The sequence below is a fragment of the Balaenoptera physalus genome (assembly GCF_965194825.1).
Source record: "Balaenoptera physalus genome assembly, chromosome: 11".
Lineage (NCBI taxonomy): Eukaryota > Metazoa > Chordata > Mammalia > Artiodactyla > Balaenopteridae > Balaenoptera > Balaenoptera physalus.
The window spans coordinates 62,195,455-62,212,113 of NC_138896.1; the positions used below are offsets into that span (position 1 = coordinate 62,195,455).

General features: G+C 48.4%; 1 protein-coding gene across 9 annotated transcripts in view; it reads left to right on the top strand.

Moving 5' to 3' along the window:
* The window catches only part of ITGA9 (integrin subunit alpha 9), a 352,771-nt gene that overhangs the window by 75,889 nt on the left and 260,223 nt on the right, over positions 1 to 16,659 (top strand). For all 9 annotated transcript variants that reach the window (XR_014250773.1, XM_082412752.1, XM_082412753.1 and 6 more), the window contains 2 exons: positions 3,183 to 3,337; positions 13,184 to 13,344. Coding sequence is in view for 8 of the 9 variants with exons in the window: in XM_082412752.1 (XP_082268878.1) it covers positions 3,183 to 3,337; positions 13,184 to 13,344 (316 nt within the window). In the remaining variant the exon portion in view is untranslated. The remainder of the gene's footprint in view (positions 1 to 3,182; positions 3,338 to 13,183; positions 13,345 to 16,659) is intronic.

Genomic DNA, 16,659 nt, shown 5'->3' on the forward strand with positions numbered 1-16,659 from the left:
CCACAGCAGGCCAGGGTCACTGGAGCAACACCACGTCAGAAAGTATTCTGACTGGTTTTATTATTTACCTGGAAGTTAAATATCAGGATCAAATCAAATATCAGAATTTGAACTATCCGAGAAGCATCAGAAAGAAGTATTCCATGGAAAAAGAAGATGTGGTATATATATATATATATATATATATATATATATATATATATATATATATATATATATATATATATATATATATATATATATATACAATGGAATATTACTCAGCTATAAGAAAGAATGAAATAATGCCATTTGCAGCAACACGGATAAACCTAGAGATGATCATACTAAGTGAAGTAAGCCAGGCAGAGAAAGACAAATACCATATCTCACTTATAGGTGGAATCTAAAATAATGATACAAATGAACTTATTTACATAACAGAGATAGAATCACAGACATAGAAAACAAATTTCTGGTTACCAAAGGGGAAAGGTGGGGGGAGGGATAAATTAGGAGTTTGGGATTCACATATACACACTACTATATGTAAAATAGATAAACAACAAGGTCCTACTGTATAGCACAGGGAACTAGACTCAGTATCATATAATAATCTATAAGGGAAAAGAATCTGAAAAAGAATAGATATATGTATATGTGTAACTGAATCCCTTTGCTGTACACCTGAAACTCACACAACATTGTAAATCAACTATATTTCAATTAAATAGAAAGTATTCCAGCCACCAGCTTCTTTAAAGTCTCAAGCACATTTGTGGTGCTGTCTTTGGGTGCCCCTTTGCTTTCATCTCAGACTGTGAAACCCAGTCTCCCGCCCCCCAGGGGTGTGGGTTGGCCAAGCTCTGCCCTCAGGAAGTTTGTTCTCTGGGATTAGCTCAAGAGGGCAGGCCTGGTGTTAGGGTGATACGTGCCTGGTGTTAATGCCATTGAAGATCAAAGGAAGTGATCAGAGAGGCTTATGAAAGATTTCTGGGCTTTTCCTGGTCCAAAAACAATACTTGGAGTTGAAACAAAAAGGCTTGAGGGAACTGATCTGATGGATGTTGGAGATGTGCTTGTGAAGGTCCTGGTCTGTCATTTCAAAGGATTGTTGTTGTTTTTTTTTTCTTTTTAACAATGGCTCATGGAGGTCCTTTTGTCTGTACCACTCACTTCTGCTTCCTGCTCACCTCACCGTCCCCTGCCAGGCTCTGCCAGGAGAGGAGGCGTCCTCCCCACGAGGGGGCCCTGGGGTGTAGGAGGGCCTGGGCTGCTTCTGTGCAGTGACTGGCAGGACACGTGGGCAGCTGGGGCTCTCACAGGGTGGACGCCCTGTTTTGTGAAACTTTGGCTCTTCCTGTGGTTTTCAATCCCTTGGCCTGAGAGGAGGTTTCACCCATTTAACAAGGTTTTTGTTTGTTTTAATTTTTATTGGAGTATAGTTGATTTACAGTGTTGTGTTAGTTTCAGGTGTACAGCAAAGTGAATCAGTTATACGTATACATATATCCACTCTTTTTAAGATTCTTTTCCCATATAGGCCATTACAGAGTATTGAGTAGAGTTCCCTGTGCTAGACAGTAGGTCCTTATTAGTTATCTATTTTATATGTAGTAGTGTGTATATGTCAATCCCAATCTCCCAATTTATCCCTCCCACCCTTTCCCCCCTGGTAACCGTAAGTTTGTTTTCTACATCTGTGATTCTATTTCTGTTTTGTAAGTAAGTTCATATAACAAGCGTTTTTGAACACTTACTCTCCTGGGAATATCAGGATGAACTCACCAGGATTCCCACCCCCCTCGGAGGGCCTACAGGGCGGGTGGGGTGGGTTTGGAAATGGACAGTGACCTTAGTTAGTAGGTGAGGTGAGGTGTGAACACAGTGCCGGGAACACAGAGAAGGAAGACATCCAAGTGCCCGGGGTGCTAAGGAACACTCAAGCATTTTCTAAGGATGAACCCAGAAGGAAGTTGGAAAACCGGATATTGGATTTCTTCCAGGCAGCGCTGTTGTCTGATTTCCATTAGACCTACAGCTGTATCTGCTCTGGGATCCTGCAGTTCCTTTCTACCTGCCACAGCTGTTCCTCTCTTGACCCATGTCTCAAGGCAGTGCTGGCAATAGTGAAATCCCCTAACCCCATCTGGGCCATGCAGCTCCTCGCTTCCTTTTTTCTCTGAGGTTTTCCTTAACGCTTTCTTTTCTCAGAGTTGGTGTTGGTCCTGGTTCCCATCTGTCTTGTCCCCCTGGATGCTCTTTGTGGGATCACTGAACACAAGTGAGGTCATTGTTCTCAAGCTGCTAATGCCCCTTAATCTTGTTATGTCACCCCAGTGGCGTGAAGGCCGGGGCTCCTTGGAGGTAAAAGGGTCTTTTTGTGAGGCCTGGAGGGGAGAAGGTTAAGCCATAGCTTAGGAGAACGGTCCCTCAGCAGATGTTTGCAACAAGAGCAGAATGGTGTGATTCACTCTCCGCTTCTGTTGGGGAGCCCCCGGGGAGTCCCCAGAAGGCCAGCAATGATGGATAGAGTCCATCCATCAGGCCCTGGGGGGTGATCGCTGTCGGTGAGAGGAGTGTGGTTGTTTATTGGGTTTCACTTGGTCCCACCACCAGGCAGGTTGATTTCTTCAGCTCTAAAGTGCTTTGCTGTTACCAGCTGGGACTCCATTCATCAAGGTCTTTTAGAAAAATACTTAATGAATTGAAGGGAGTAAATGAAGAGAGTAGGTTTGACCCACTGGATGGGACTTTGCAGTTCATGCTTGTAATGGCAGTAAATGCTTTGGGGAATTCCTGCTTGTGTATCTATTTCTTGAGTCACGGCATCCCCTATAGGGACGCCTCTTAAATCTATTCCTATCTTCCTAATATAATGGAAATCAGAACTTAACTGGTGAAATTTTAAATAATCTCTCAACATCTGGTGGTTCATTTATGGCTTCAAGCAGATAGATGTGTTTTGTTAATAACTAACTTGCCTTCATTATTGGGAAGATAACCATTCATTTATTGGGAAATAAGCTGAGAAACCGGAGAAAAGGATTTGCAGAGCACCCTGGCCGTTCTCTCTTGGGCTATTTCACACTTTAATTAGAGGCTGGGCTGAAGCCCTGGGATTTGTCCTGTTGGTTTAGTTCTCATTTGGTTCTGAGTGCTGCTCTTCACCGTGACTAAGTCACCTTCCTCTTGACCTGTAGGGCGAGACCCGTCATCACAGTGGATGTCTCCATCTTCCTCCCCACCTCCATCAACATCACGGCGCCCCAGTGTCACGATGGCCAGCAGCCTGTGAACTGCCTGAATGTCACCGCCTGCTTTAGCTTCCACGGCAAGCACGTTCCGGGAGAAATAGGTAAAGAGCCACCGAGTCAGGGCTCAGCATAGCCATCTTAGCTGGAGTGGGCATATGGGGTCATGGGCAGCCAGGGGATGTTTCTGGGGTTCCCTCCCTCTGTGCATCCCAGCTGGTTTTGTAGGCAGTAGGTCCACAGGCTAAATGCCCTTTCCCCCTGAGGTTCCCCCTCTTCTTTTCTTACCATTGTTTTTCTAATTCATTGCAACCTCTAGCTCTCAGACAAATAATATTTGACTCTAAGCATCCTTTCTCCAAATGTCCATGGACCAGACTGAAACCTCACTGGGCCACGGGTGGGATAGGTGGTGGGGCTTGTGGAAATGCAGTGAATAGCCTGGCCCTTCTGGAACATTCCATGCAGTTAGAAAAAAGAAGTGGTGGGACTTTGGAGGCTCTCCCTTGAGCTTGCAACACCAGTCAGATGTCAGGGGCTTGTGTTCTTTACTGTGGAATCAGAGACCGAGGAGGGGTGGTGGGATTAGGATTGCTGAGTTTTACAAAGGCTCAGGCTTCCAAAAGGTGGGGAAGCTGCTTTGTTAGCTTCAGATGTTGGAGAAGGGGCAGGCGAACCCTGGCCAGTGGCAGCTGTCCCTGCCGTTTCTCTGACTGGGAGAGGGCGACTTGCTGGCCCAGCTCCAGAGACTGGGCCAAGCCCTGGAATAAGATAGGATCAGTGTGGATTAGAATTCAAAGTGTGTGGTCACCTGAAGGAAATGAATCTGGAGCAGCTGTGCAGATTAAGAGGTCTTTTGTTTTAACTTGAAAGACTGATTGAATAATAGAAAGTAGAGTTCCAGGAAAATGAAAAAAAAAAAACAAAACAATAAACACCACCACCATTAAGGACCTGGACTCATTGAATTTCTTAGACAATTTTTGTGTCATGAGTGTCTACCCTCCCTACTCACTGTGTAGTCCTTGGACCAGCAGTATCAGCATCTCCTGGGAGCTTGTTAGAAATGCAGAATCAGAGCCCTGATCTGAACCTCTGAACCAGAAACTGCATTTAGCAAGATCCCCACAAGATGCTGGTACATTTAAGTTTGAGAAGCTCTGCTCTGGAGCGCATGTGTGTGGGCGCCCAGACATGCAGAGCTCACGTGCACACACTATTCCATTTCTCTGCTGCACCTTGAATGCTCTACCTTATTTAACAATATGCTAATTCTTCTAGGCTGTTTCATTGGCATTTCTCTTGACCTTCAGGTGGATTGAATAAGCTCAACAATGAAACCTTGTGCTTTTTATATGGATTTTTAAAAAAGAACTTAGAAATTTCAAAACTGAATATAAATTTACTGTGAACTTGGGACTTGGTTAGTGAGAGAAGACTAACAAACTTTTTGTGTGCAACCCAGTGAGAAAAAGATACTTGGTCCAGATCATACAGGTCTTGGTGAAGCCAAGAGTTGAATTCTGGTCTGATGATACTACTGCTTTCCAAACTATTGCTTTCCAGAAATGATTTCCCACCACCTCCCTAATTGTTTAAGGCACCACATTCTCTAGGAAAAAAATGTTCTGATGGTCTTGGGACTCATATATCCTCTGCCTAATTAGATGGTGTGTCCTTTATCAATACCAACTTGTGATGTAGTTGAACTCCATTAAAAAACATTTTAAAAGAATTGTTGAGTTGAAGATTACTTCTGTTGTGTTTAAAAATAAGCAGAACTACTCTACAACTCTAAGAAAAGCAAGCAATTAATAGTTCATGTGTGTGTTCATTTGACAAATATTTACCGTTCGCCTGCACGGGCCAGCCACGTCCTCACGGAGTTTTTAATGGGAATTAGAAGGAGTTTCTGTTTTGATCCTGAAGCTGCATACACAGTTTTCAGACTCATTAACTACCTCACTGTGGTGGTGAAAATGGAGGTAAGTTGGTAGAGCAGGAATAGAGGAGAAGAAACCAAGATGCAAGTTTTTTTTTTATTTTTTATTAATTAATTAATTTATTTATTTATGGCTGTGTTTGGTCTTCGTTTCTGTGCAAGGGCTTTGTCTAGTTGTGGCAAGCAGGGGCCACTCTTCATCGTGGTGCGTGGGCCTCTCACTATCGCGGCCTCTCTTGTTGTGGAGCACAGGCTCCAGACGCGCAGGCTCAGTAATTGTGGCTCACGGGCCCAGTTGCTCCGTGGCATGTGGGATCTTCCCAGACCAGGGCTCGAACCCATGTCCCCTACATTGGCAGGCAGATTCTCAACCACTGCGCCACCAGGGAAGCCCCAAGATGCAAGTTTTGAACAAGAGTGATTTCAGAGCATATGAGATCAGTGGGAGAGCAGACTCTGATTTGTAGGTTCAGAGGCTGAGCCAGGAGGAGATGTGGGTTTCTCCTCATGCTGCCCCCACAAGTGGATCCTTCTGGAACCCCAGTCACCGGGGCCCCTTTCATTGACCCTGGTCATCGGGGACTCTTTCCTTGACCCCAGTCATTGGGGCCCCTTTCATTGACCTCCAGGCAGAATTATAATTAAGGTCCAGGCTAGCAATGGCCCTTCAGTGCTGGGGCATGATGGAAGAGACAGGCTGTCGGATGACATCCAGTATTGCCTTCATGGGCAGCAACCTGGCTAATGTCCACCTTAGGGTGTGGAATGTTGAGCAGGAGCACCTGCCCCAGTGCAGGTTACTTCCTTACCCTCCATCTGCCACATGGGTTCATTGATGAAATTAGACATCCCTTGACAGTCTAAGGGGATGTTTGCCCACATTTATTTAAGATTCAGGCGTGAAGAGGATAACTGGGGACTTTGGGTATTCGTAGGGCAAAGCAGGAAATTTTCTATCCCTGGCATTTTCTGTCCCTTCCCCTGCCATTCAGGGAAATGAGCTATATCTCAGTCTTCGCAGTAAAGGGAGAAATGTAGAAATCTGCTGCAAAATAAGCTGGCAGGGGAACACAGAGAGTTTGAGGAGGGAATGATGGGAAGTCATGATGGTGTGATGAGGAATCAGGTGGAGGCAAAGTAGCCGGGTGGATCCAGATGTGGGCGGAGTGCAGCATAGAAGCAGCCCCTTGGTTCTGTACCACCGGGAAGATCAGGTCCCCCGTTTCCATATGCAGTAAGGATGGGAGCACCTTCAGCACACAGACATCCTCCTCTCTCCTCCAGGCCCAGCAGCCAGTGCTGGCCAGCTCAGTGTCATCACTCAGGCCTCTGCGTTGGGAGAGAGTTCCAGGGCTGGAACTCCAGTTACGAGCCTTCCTTGCTCTCACTGCTGGCAGCTGCACGAGAGCATGTTAGTGGTGGTTTTGGCATGGCGTGCTTGACAAGTGGGTATGTTCCAGGCACCTCTCAGTGTCTGCATATCCAGAGCTGAGTCTGTCAGCAGAACGGCTGAATTTGGGCAAGACAGCCTGGGCAGTGCAATAAAGAGGCGCCGGTTGTGTGCTAGGTACTTCTGAACAGTTGTCAGAAGTGGCATATATCTGCTGGCATCTTCAGCTGCGGGACCACCCTGGGGATGTCTTGGGGGGCCATAAGCGGTTGACGTTATAGTCATCTCTTTGGTTTTTTCTCTCCCTTGGGACCTGATGGGGCTGAAGCATACACACAGAGAAGGGACTCCTTTTGCCTCTTCATTTTCTGCGTTGGTAATGAAAAAACCAAAGCTCCCACTTGGTCACAGAACATTCAGGGCCAGCTGATGACCCAGGCCACTAGAGGGGCTGCTGTGGCTTCTGGCAATGCCGTGGGAACTACAGAGGTTCTTTACAGGGGTGACTCTGCCTTGGCGCCAGTGACAGCTTGGCAGGGTCCATTCAGGAAGACGGAAACCACACCAGTTATTTTAACAGAGAGCGTTTAACGTTTGGAATCAGTTAAGCAGGTCATGGAGGACCCGGAAGTAACTGCAGTAAGCAGCCACCACTTCTAGGTCTGCACCAGGGATCTCAAAGGTGGTTCCCAGACCGGCCGCCACAGCAGTACATGGAATCTTGTTAGACATGTGAATTCTGACTGATTCGGAAACTCTGAGGGTGGGGTCCAGCAAAACGTGTTTTAAAGGAATATATATATATATATATATATATATATATATATATAAAAATTTATTTATTTATTTATTTATTGGCTGAGTTTGGTCTTTGTTGCTGCGTGCGGGCTTTCTCTAGTTGTGGCGAGCAGGAGCTACTCTTTGTTGCGGTGCACAGGTTTCTCATTGCAGTGGCTTCTCTTGTTGTGGAGCACAGGCTCTAGGCGCGCAGGCTTCAGCGGTTGTGGCTCGCGGGCTCTAGAGCACAGGCTCAGTAGTTGTGGCTCACGGGCTTTGTTGCTCTGTGGCGTGTGGGATCTTCCCGGACCAGGGCTCGAACCCGTGTCCCCTGCATTAGCAGGCAGATTCTTAACCACTGCACCACCAGGGAAGCCCGCAAAATGTGTTTTAACAAGCCTGCAGCTGGCTTAGGTTTGAGAACCTCTGGTCAAGGGGAACAAAGGGGAAAGGTTATACATGTGGTGGACCACTTCCTTGGGGTCATCAGAACCTAGAAGCTTGGAGAAGCGACCTTGAGGACCTGGCATCTAAACGTCAGAGGAGGGGACACTGGCTGGTGCTGCTGGTACCTCAGAGGGGTGCAGTGAGGCTGGCTCTGAGGTGTGGGGGGAAAATGAAATGAGAATTAACTGCTGTTGGAGGCGGCCGCCATGGAAAAATGTCGCTGGGTTAAGCTCATGGGAAGCCCCTTCCCCTCCTCCAGCCTTGCAGCCTCCCTCAAGCTCTCCGTCTCTGCAGGGCCTCACAGAGAGCCACTGGCAAGGCAGAAGTGAGGTTTGCAGAGTCCCAGCCGAGGGACTTTGGCTCATTCAATCAACAGATAGTTATTAGGTTCTGAAAGGTGCCAGACTCTGTGCCCAGTGTTGGGCACAGAGCATGGAACAGGCCAGGCAAGGTCCTTGCCCCCATGGAGCGTGTGTGGCCAGCCCTGTGCTCCGTCCTGGTGTGCAGACACCGTGCCCAACTCAGCTCCCGGAACACATTTATAACGGATTTCATCAAGCCATTTAAAACAAGAGTTCGGCTCATCTCAAGTCTTATTAATCTTCATTCTTGGCCTGGGGAGCAGCGTGTGGCTCCTGGGAGCCTCCTGGCTGCCATAAGCAAGGCAGGTGAAAGCCACGCCTGAGAGGCCTCTGCCCCTTACCCGCGGGCTGGGCCTGTACCTACTTGCCGGTCAGGCTGAAACCTAAATGCACTTGTCAGTCGTTGGAGGCTGAGACTCAAGCTGGCGATTCTGGACTCTCCCCGGAGTACTAAATAGAAACCAGGCAGGGCTGAGCCCTAAGTGGTTGTGTTCTGTGCTGTGACCCAGCTCCCTCATGTTGCCGTGGCTCTCGTACAGCCTGGCGAAGCTGTGAGTGAACAGGGGGCCTGCCCTACCCCTGGACAAGCAGTAGAGCCCAGGTCCTGAGAAATGGCACCAAGGTCATGCAAGCCAGTGGCAGAAATAAGTCTGACACCAGCAAGCTTTCCCCAGACCCTTCCTCTGGTCCTAGGGGTGCGTTTCTACTCCAGAGAGCATTTGCACACAGAGAACATTCCCTGAGCTCCTTCTGGTCTCTCGAGAAGCATGGAGATGGGATAATGAGGCAAATCCATGTTCTATGAGGAGGGGGGGACCCTATTCTAATTACCACCTCATTCCTTTGGGGGAGGGCGAGAAAAGTTAGGTAAGTGGAAATAGCCTTTTTTCCCCTCTCCTGGAAAACTCCGAGGGAAGCTCAGAGTAGGTCGAAGGAGGATTTATTAGTAGAATTTCACAGCTGAAATCATGTTCTGATGGAGAATGGGAATGAATCAAAACTCTCTGGGAGCGACCAGAGCCGTGCTGATGCAAGACAGCTGGCTCGATGATGGCCCGGGCTGGTGTGGGGGCCCTGGGGAACCAGCTGGGGGGCAGGGAAAGGAGGAGGCTGGAAGCATGACTCTGGGCTGATCAGCTTTTCCATCAAGATGACATCATTCAACATGGCAGGGACACAAGCTGCCAGAAGGAGAGCTGAGGATGTGAAGTGTGCTGTTGGAGCAGGCCCTAATCAGAACCAGCACCTCCCCGGCCCCAGCTGACTGGGCTGGGGGCGGCCGCTAGCAACTCCACCAGCCTGTTGCTCCCACGCTCCCACGGGGTGGGCCGCCGAGCCAAGGGGCTGTCAGGCTGCTTCTCTGGCATCTCCTCTGCTTCTTAGGCGGGGCTCCCTTTTAGACACACTTGGGGTGGGGGCTGATCAAAACTGTTAGCAGTGAGCTCAGGGATTTAGGGTGGTCCACACTTCTTGCCACTCCGGCAGCTACCTCCTCACTCAGGCTGGGTTTCCCATCTTGGGTCTCTGGTTTTGTTCTAGAAGAGAGATTTTGCTAAGGTGCTGACTTCTTTTTGTGTAATTTAAAATGCCAAAATAAATTTTAAATCAAGGAGAAGCACTGAGTAGGCAGTTCAAAAGGGGAAATGTTTCCAAAATGATTGCACTTGGTGAATTGGGTAATTTGGTCTGTCTGATTGTACGCTTTCTTGTTTTAGAAATATCTGGTAGGTGAGCGTGTTGGCATGTGTACCCTCTGCCTATAGCAGAGCAGCAGTTGTGGTCCTCAGCTTGGCATTAGTAACTCAGCTGTTTCTCCCCTCCCTTGAGTTGCAAGAAGAATCTGTTGGGCCAACAATTCTGCAGTGAGATGGGGTTTTGGAGAACTAAGCTTGATGTTTGTTTGTAAAGTATCTGCACAGTTCTTGGCACATATGGAGGGTCAAATTCATTCTGTTTTCTGGACTTGCCCCATTTTAATGCAGATTCTTGCAGAAGTAGAGCCTGTGTCAAGGATTTGAGTGCACATTGTTGATTCAGGAGGGGATCCCAGGAAACACCAGTAGGAAAGCAGGACCATGAGATAGGAAGGGAAGGCAGCTATATTAGTCAGGGTTCACCAGAGAAACAGAACCAAGCGGGTGTGTGTATATGGATATTATAGCTCAGAGGCAGTCTGGAAGCAGCACTCCTTCTTTTTTGGGGGAACCTTGGTCTTTTTGTTTTAAGGCCCTCAACTGATGGGGCGAGGCCCACCTGCATTCTGGAGGGTAATCTGCTTTATTCAAAGTCTGCTGATTTAAATGTCAATCCCATCTAAAAAATACCTTCATCGTAGCATCCTGATGGGTGTTTGACCAAATATCTGGATACCGTGGCTTAGTCAGGTTGACTAGAAACCATCACAGCAGCTGGATAGAAGGTGTGTTATTGAACAAGTTACCACTGTAACAGGGTGGCGGGAGCAGAATCTTGCTGGGGAAGTCTGGGAGCCAGTGTGGAACACACCTCACGGTTACCCCACCCAAAGGACCAGGGAGCTGGGGTCATGCTTTCCTGAGGGCTGCCCCAGGGGCTTTAGTCCTTGGCGCTCCTGGCCTGCCATGCCCATGGGTGGGTGCCATGCCCACCAAAGCCCTTGGGAAAGGGAATGCAGGTGCCGGCAGTTGGAAGTTGGGCTGGACAGCAGGGAAATGGTAAAAGCCAAGAGGATGTGGGTGGGGCCCTGATGCTATCTGCTCTGTCTTCCTGTGTTCATTTCCACCCAGGCTTTCTCTGGGCTCAGCCATTCATTGCTGACGAGATGGTTCAAACCCTCTGTTCTCTCCTTGGTCACCCTTCATGCCCACCCAGGGGAGGGCGGCCGTAGCTCTTTCACCTGGGAGGACGGCCAGGTGGGGGGCTGTAGCGGGGACCCCACTCAGCAGCCGCTGCCACCACATTGGTTAGCGTACCAGGGTGTTCTGGCTCATCTTCCAGAACACCCATCTCCAGTCCTGATCCTGCTGAATGGGACTTGGAAACTCGCTTCATTTATGTTGTACATATGCTTTCTTATTGTTTGGCTGTTGCTTAGGGAAATTGTGATTAGGAGAAAGTAAATTAGCCAAAGTTCAGCTCCAGATCTCTATACTCATTTGATTCTGCTGTCTGTGCATTCCAAGAATGTGAGTTTTTTGTCTGATAATATAAAAAATGCACCAAGAACCAGTATGGTAGGAATAGCCCAACACGAGATGAGCAGAGTTCCAGATTCCGCTCTCTGGCCTGCAGCAAGTCTTGTTCCCTCTTGCGCCATCAGTTCCTCATCTGAAAAATGAGGGTCTTGATCTAGATGGTCCCTAGGCTCGCCCAAAAGGTTTGACATTCTACGAGACTACCCCATTTCCTGCACTGTCGCCATCAGAGCAGGTATGTAAATCTTGTACAGGTTCCCGTGTTTTCTCTGTCGAAGTACTTTCCCGTGTGGTTTCTTCTCTTCCTAAAAATATCTCCTGGGATCATCCAGGTTGCAGGTACCTCCTGGTGATCTAGCCTTGCCTTGGAAATCAGCTGTTTGCTGAAATAAACAAGCTGGGGCAAACCTGCCCTTGCTGACCAGGAATCTGCCAGCTTGGCCTGGCAAGGTCCCTGAGATGGCAGAGGCCTAGGAAAACCATTAAATGCATCAAAAATATACCCTGTGGCAGCTACAGAATGCCAATCCAGGTCACTTTCCTCCTTCGTACCTCCCCTAGTGGCTGATCCCTTTGATGTTATTAAAAGCCAGAGCCATCCCCATGGCCCCAGCTTCACATACTTAAATGCCAGGAGGCATTAGGCTGATTTTTTTTGGTGCAAGAGCCCAGCTTCTAGGAGGCTGGTGTGTGGAGCCAGGGCAGGGGCTGGGTCATCCGCTTTCCCACTGCTCAGCAGTCTCATCTGGTCATTTTAGGGACAGAAGCTCCTTTTCTCTCACTTTAAAAATACCACGTTCCCCTGAATCCACAAAGCAACTAAGAGATAGTGTTACGTAAAAAAGTGTTATGGAGGGGCTGACCTCTGAAACAGGGTTCTGTGGGACAGAAGAACAATGAAATGGGTCTGTTAATACCAAAGCCATATTTACCTAATAAAACACATTGTCCCATACTTACTGACAGACTCTGAAATAATGGAGGCGAAACCCTTTGGGTTTATTTATCCAATGTGTGTTCTCTATTGTGACCATTTTTTAAAGTCCCACATTGTGTCACAGTAGGTTCTGCCATCTGGCATTACACCTTGAGGCACAAGGTGATGAGGTTTCCTTTTTGGGGATGCACCCCAGTGCAGACCCCACAGTGGTCATGGTTTTGTTGAACCGATAGGCACCATAAAACTGGTCACTGTATGGCGGCCTGGGAATGAAGTCAGCTTTAGCCGCCCCTGTGTTTCCCTGAGTGAAATCTCCATGAGGGCAGGGGTTTGCCCTCGTTGTTCTTTGATGTGTCTCCCATGCCTGCACAGTGCCCAGCTCAGTGGACCACGGATGGCTACGGTCCAGTAGATGTAGCAGTTATAGAGCCCGACGCAACAGCTGTGCAACGAGTCAGAATTATTGGGTGATTCCTCCCTCGTGTGGGGCATATGTCCTATTTCTTTATGGGAGTCAGTATTCCACGCAGCCTTGGTGGTTTCAGCAGCTTCTTGTAATATTCCTTGTAATTGTCCTGCCTTTCAGGACACTAACTGTGTTGGGTACAGCTAACCATTGATGTGTATATTGGTGGCTCAGATGATAACTCGTGAGGTTTAAATTGTGGGGAGCTGTGAAGTGTGATGCCCAGAGCATCCCTAGGAAGACAGGGCTGTCCCGGTGTCTCTGGATTCTGGGGGTGCCTGGCTGTATGTTTCTCTCTGAGATGGTGTTGATCGGGGCTGCCTGCCATCAGTCCTCTGTGCAGCAGGGGGCTAGGTATTGTCTGAAGGGTGCTTGTGATCCTCTGAGGGGGTCTGGAGGGGGCCTTGTCACTGTGTCTATCCTCGCTGATGTTTTGACCTTATTCATTGGCAGGCCTGAATTACGTTCTGACGGCTGATATGGCCAAAAAAGAAAAGAGCCAGTTGCCCAGGGTCTACTTTGTGTTGCTGGGAGAGTCCGTGGGTCAGGTCTCAGAGAAGCTGCAGCTGGTCCATTTGGAGGCGACGTGTCATCATTACGTGGCCCATGTGAAGGTCAGTTCTTTTTATCCTCAAACTTTGATCTCTACAGATGTCCATTTGGAACTGGTGGAAACTTTTATTGTGCATTACGTATGCTCTGACTTTCAAAATTTTATTTTACAAGGAGGAGAACATTCGTTTCTTCTTTTAAAGTTGGAGTTGGGCAGCTCTTTATTGATCTTATTGTGCTGGTCTTAGCCTCTGAGGGGGGTGATGGTGGGCCAGGAGACCAGCAGTGCTCTCTGGCCTTGCCTTGTTCTTTTGGGATGTTTTTTGTCCTCTTCCCTCTGTGAGGCTCAGTAGCCTTCTCAGAGGAGAGACACAGAAGCACATGCCTCTGAGTCAGCAGTGGTGCTGGATTACACTGTGCCTGATACCTTCCTTTCTCGGTGATTCACTACATATTAGCTCATAGTCAAGGTTAAGGTGTTTTACGACTGGTTTGATTGTTCTCCCTTGATTACTTCCTGTTTATTTTAGGAGTGCATTTTATGGTCCCTTTCCCCCTCAATTAAATAAACTTTCAAAATGTTTTTCTTCTACTGAAATTATTTGTTAAATACACTTTGCTGCTAATTCAGGAGGCCAGGCTTCAGTTAGTTACAGAGAGGCCCCTGTGTAGGCAGGTCCTGTCAGGTTGGGAGTCTGGTGCCCACTGCTGCAGGAACAACCAGCCACTACCCCCAGGCAGAGACAGCAAAGGAGGTGGAAGGACCCCATGACCCAAGCCACATGATGGGTAAGATGAATGTGGGTTTTGGAGTCACACAGACCCGGTTTGTGTCCAGTTGGATGAGAATTTTGACTTCTCTGTGTCTTAGTTTCCGCATCTCTAAAATAGTTACCTTAAAAGGTGGTTGTAGAATTAAACATTACATGATGGATATACTTAAAGGACCTTGCACGGAGTCTGCCACACAGCAGGCACTCAGCATTATTATTCGGTTGGACCATACGTAATTGCCAATATTCTAACATTCTTGACTTACAAAAATGATTACATGTAGTTCAACCATTATTAATAACCAGTGGCTTTTTGGATGAGAGCAAAAATAGACTGCGGATTGGAGATGAAGTGTCCTTCTATTATTGTGTTGTTAGTGCCAGAGCAGGAGAATAACAGCTGTTTCTGCATGCTTCTGGGTTGTAGATAGAGAAATGCCCCACACATCCATGGCACTTTGGCCCAGAGCCTGAGTCCGTGCCCCTGCGATGTTTTTCAGTGGGGCTGGGCTCTGTCTTCTGCCAGGATGCATGCAGGGGCCTGCCCAGACCAGCTGCCCTCAGGCCTCGGCAGTGAAAGCCATTTATAAAGCAATTCGTGCTCCTGTTAAGCCAACAAGCCACCCACCTCTCTGGGTCTTAGATGATGTTGGCTCGTGAGCACCCTTGGGGGTATGAGGCCGTCATGTCAAACACTGCCAGGCCTTCAAGTGCCTGCACTTGGCGTCTCCACACTTCCTGGAGGTGGAGCATCCTCCCTTGGGTTTCTTTTCTCTTTTTTTAAAAAATTAATTTATTTTAATTTTGGCTGTGTTGTGTCTTTGTTACTGCACGCGGGCTTTCTCTGGTTGCGGCAAGCGGGGGCTACTCTTCGTTGCAGTGCGTGGGCTTCTCATTGTGGCGGCTTCTCTTGTTGCAGAGCACGGGCTCTAGGAGCACGGGCTTCAGTAGTTGTAGCATGAGGGCTCAGTAGTTGTGGCTCTTGAGCTCTAGAGTGCAGACTCAGTAGTTGTGGCGCACGGGCTTAGTTGCTCCGTGGCATGTGGGATCTTCCCGGACGAGGGCTTGAACCCATGTCCCCTGCATTGGCAGGCGGATTCTTAACCACTGTGCCACCAGGAAAGCCCTTCCCTTGGGTTTCTTTATGCTGGTCTCTTCCACAAATACTTTCTTTCTGGGCTCTTGCGACTTCTTGCTTTGACTGAGAGGTTACCCCTTCCCATGTAGCTACCAGGGGTCTTGGCTGTGAGATAGGGCCACACAGAGCCTGCAGGGCTTTGCAAAATACACTCAGAAAACAGTGATAATGAGGTGCAGGCCGGAGGCAGGGCTGTTTCTGTGGTGGCTTCTGAGGATTAACTGGGGAAGAGCAGAGCTGCCCCAGGCTGTTGGTCCTGCAATGTCCTAATATCTAGGGTTGCCAGACTTAGCAAATAAAAATATTAGATTTCCAGTTAAAGCTGAATTTTCAGGTAAACAACAAATCAATTTCTTTTTTAGTATAAGTATGTCCTAAATAGTGCATTTACTTATCCTAAAAGAATTTTTAAAAAATTTATTTGTCGTTTATCTGAAATTCACATTTAGCTGGGCATCCAGTTGGAAGGGTCACCCTGACCGATATCCTTCCATCCCACAAGCGGCACTTCTCCCATCAATCAAAACACTGCTGACAAGGAGAGACATTGGATGGGGGTCAGAAGAATTTGGAGGATGAAGGCGGGGCTCAGAAGCAGAGAGCAAGCACACACCGTTATGGGATTATTTGGGTCATTTTAGGGAGGAGCAAGAGAGCAGGGCTTCAGCAGGGCTTCTTGGACCTAGAAAAATTTGGATATAGTTATTGCTTGGCCATTTTCTCATGCAAGGAGACCGGGGTGGTGGGATCCATCAGGAAGTCACAAGCCTCTGATGCCTTTATGGTTCAGGAGACGCTTAAGGTGGATGATAATTTATAGTCGTGTGGGAAGTTTTTTTCTACCAGGCATTGTCTGTGTCATAGCAGAGGACCCTGGGGACTGGCAGAGGGAGCCAGTGAAGGTGAATGCTAATGGGCCGGCTGGCTGTTCGCGATGTGGCCCAGCTGGCCTGGCCTGTGGTTTCCCCAGTTGTGGGAAAACAGCTGTGAAGGCAGTGGCCCTTGTGTGGCCGAGGCAGACGGCAATGCTGCGGGCCTGGAGTGGCAGCCTGGCCACCTCCTGGAGTGGGGCCGGGGGCTGGGAGCTGCTCCTCAGGGCGGCAGGGCGTGAGAGCACAGCGCAGCCTTCTCGATGGGGCTGGCGCTGGGCCTTATAGACAGTGAAGGAAGAGAGAGAAAAGCATTCTCGCTTATCACACGCCATATGGCACGCAGGCAGGGAGGCAGGCGCTAGGCGCTGGGTGTGTTTTGTTTAGGCTATCTTTAGGTATTTTTTTCCTTTTTTTCTTTAAGCCCATTCCAATCTTTTTTTGCCTTCTTCCTTTTTCCCCGAAGTTTTCATTCCATATATGGTGGTAAGTATCTCTATCATAGAAGACTGCTCTGGCTGACACCTGCCTTCCAGGCTGGCTGCGTTGTCCCATCTTGTTCCTTTCACAGCCCTGGTGGGGCCTCCAAGGTGTACC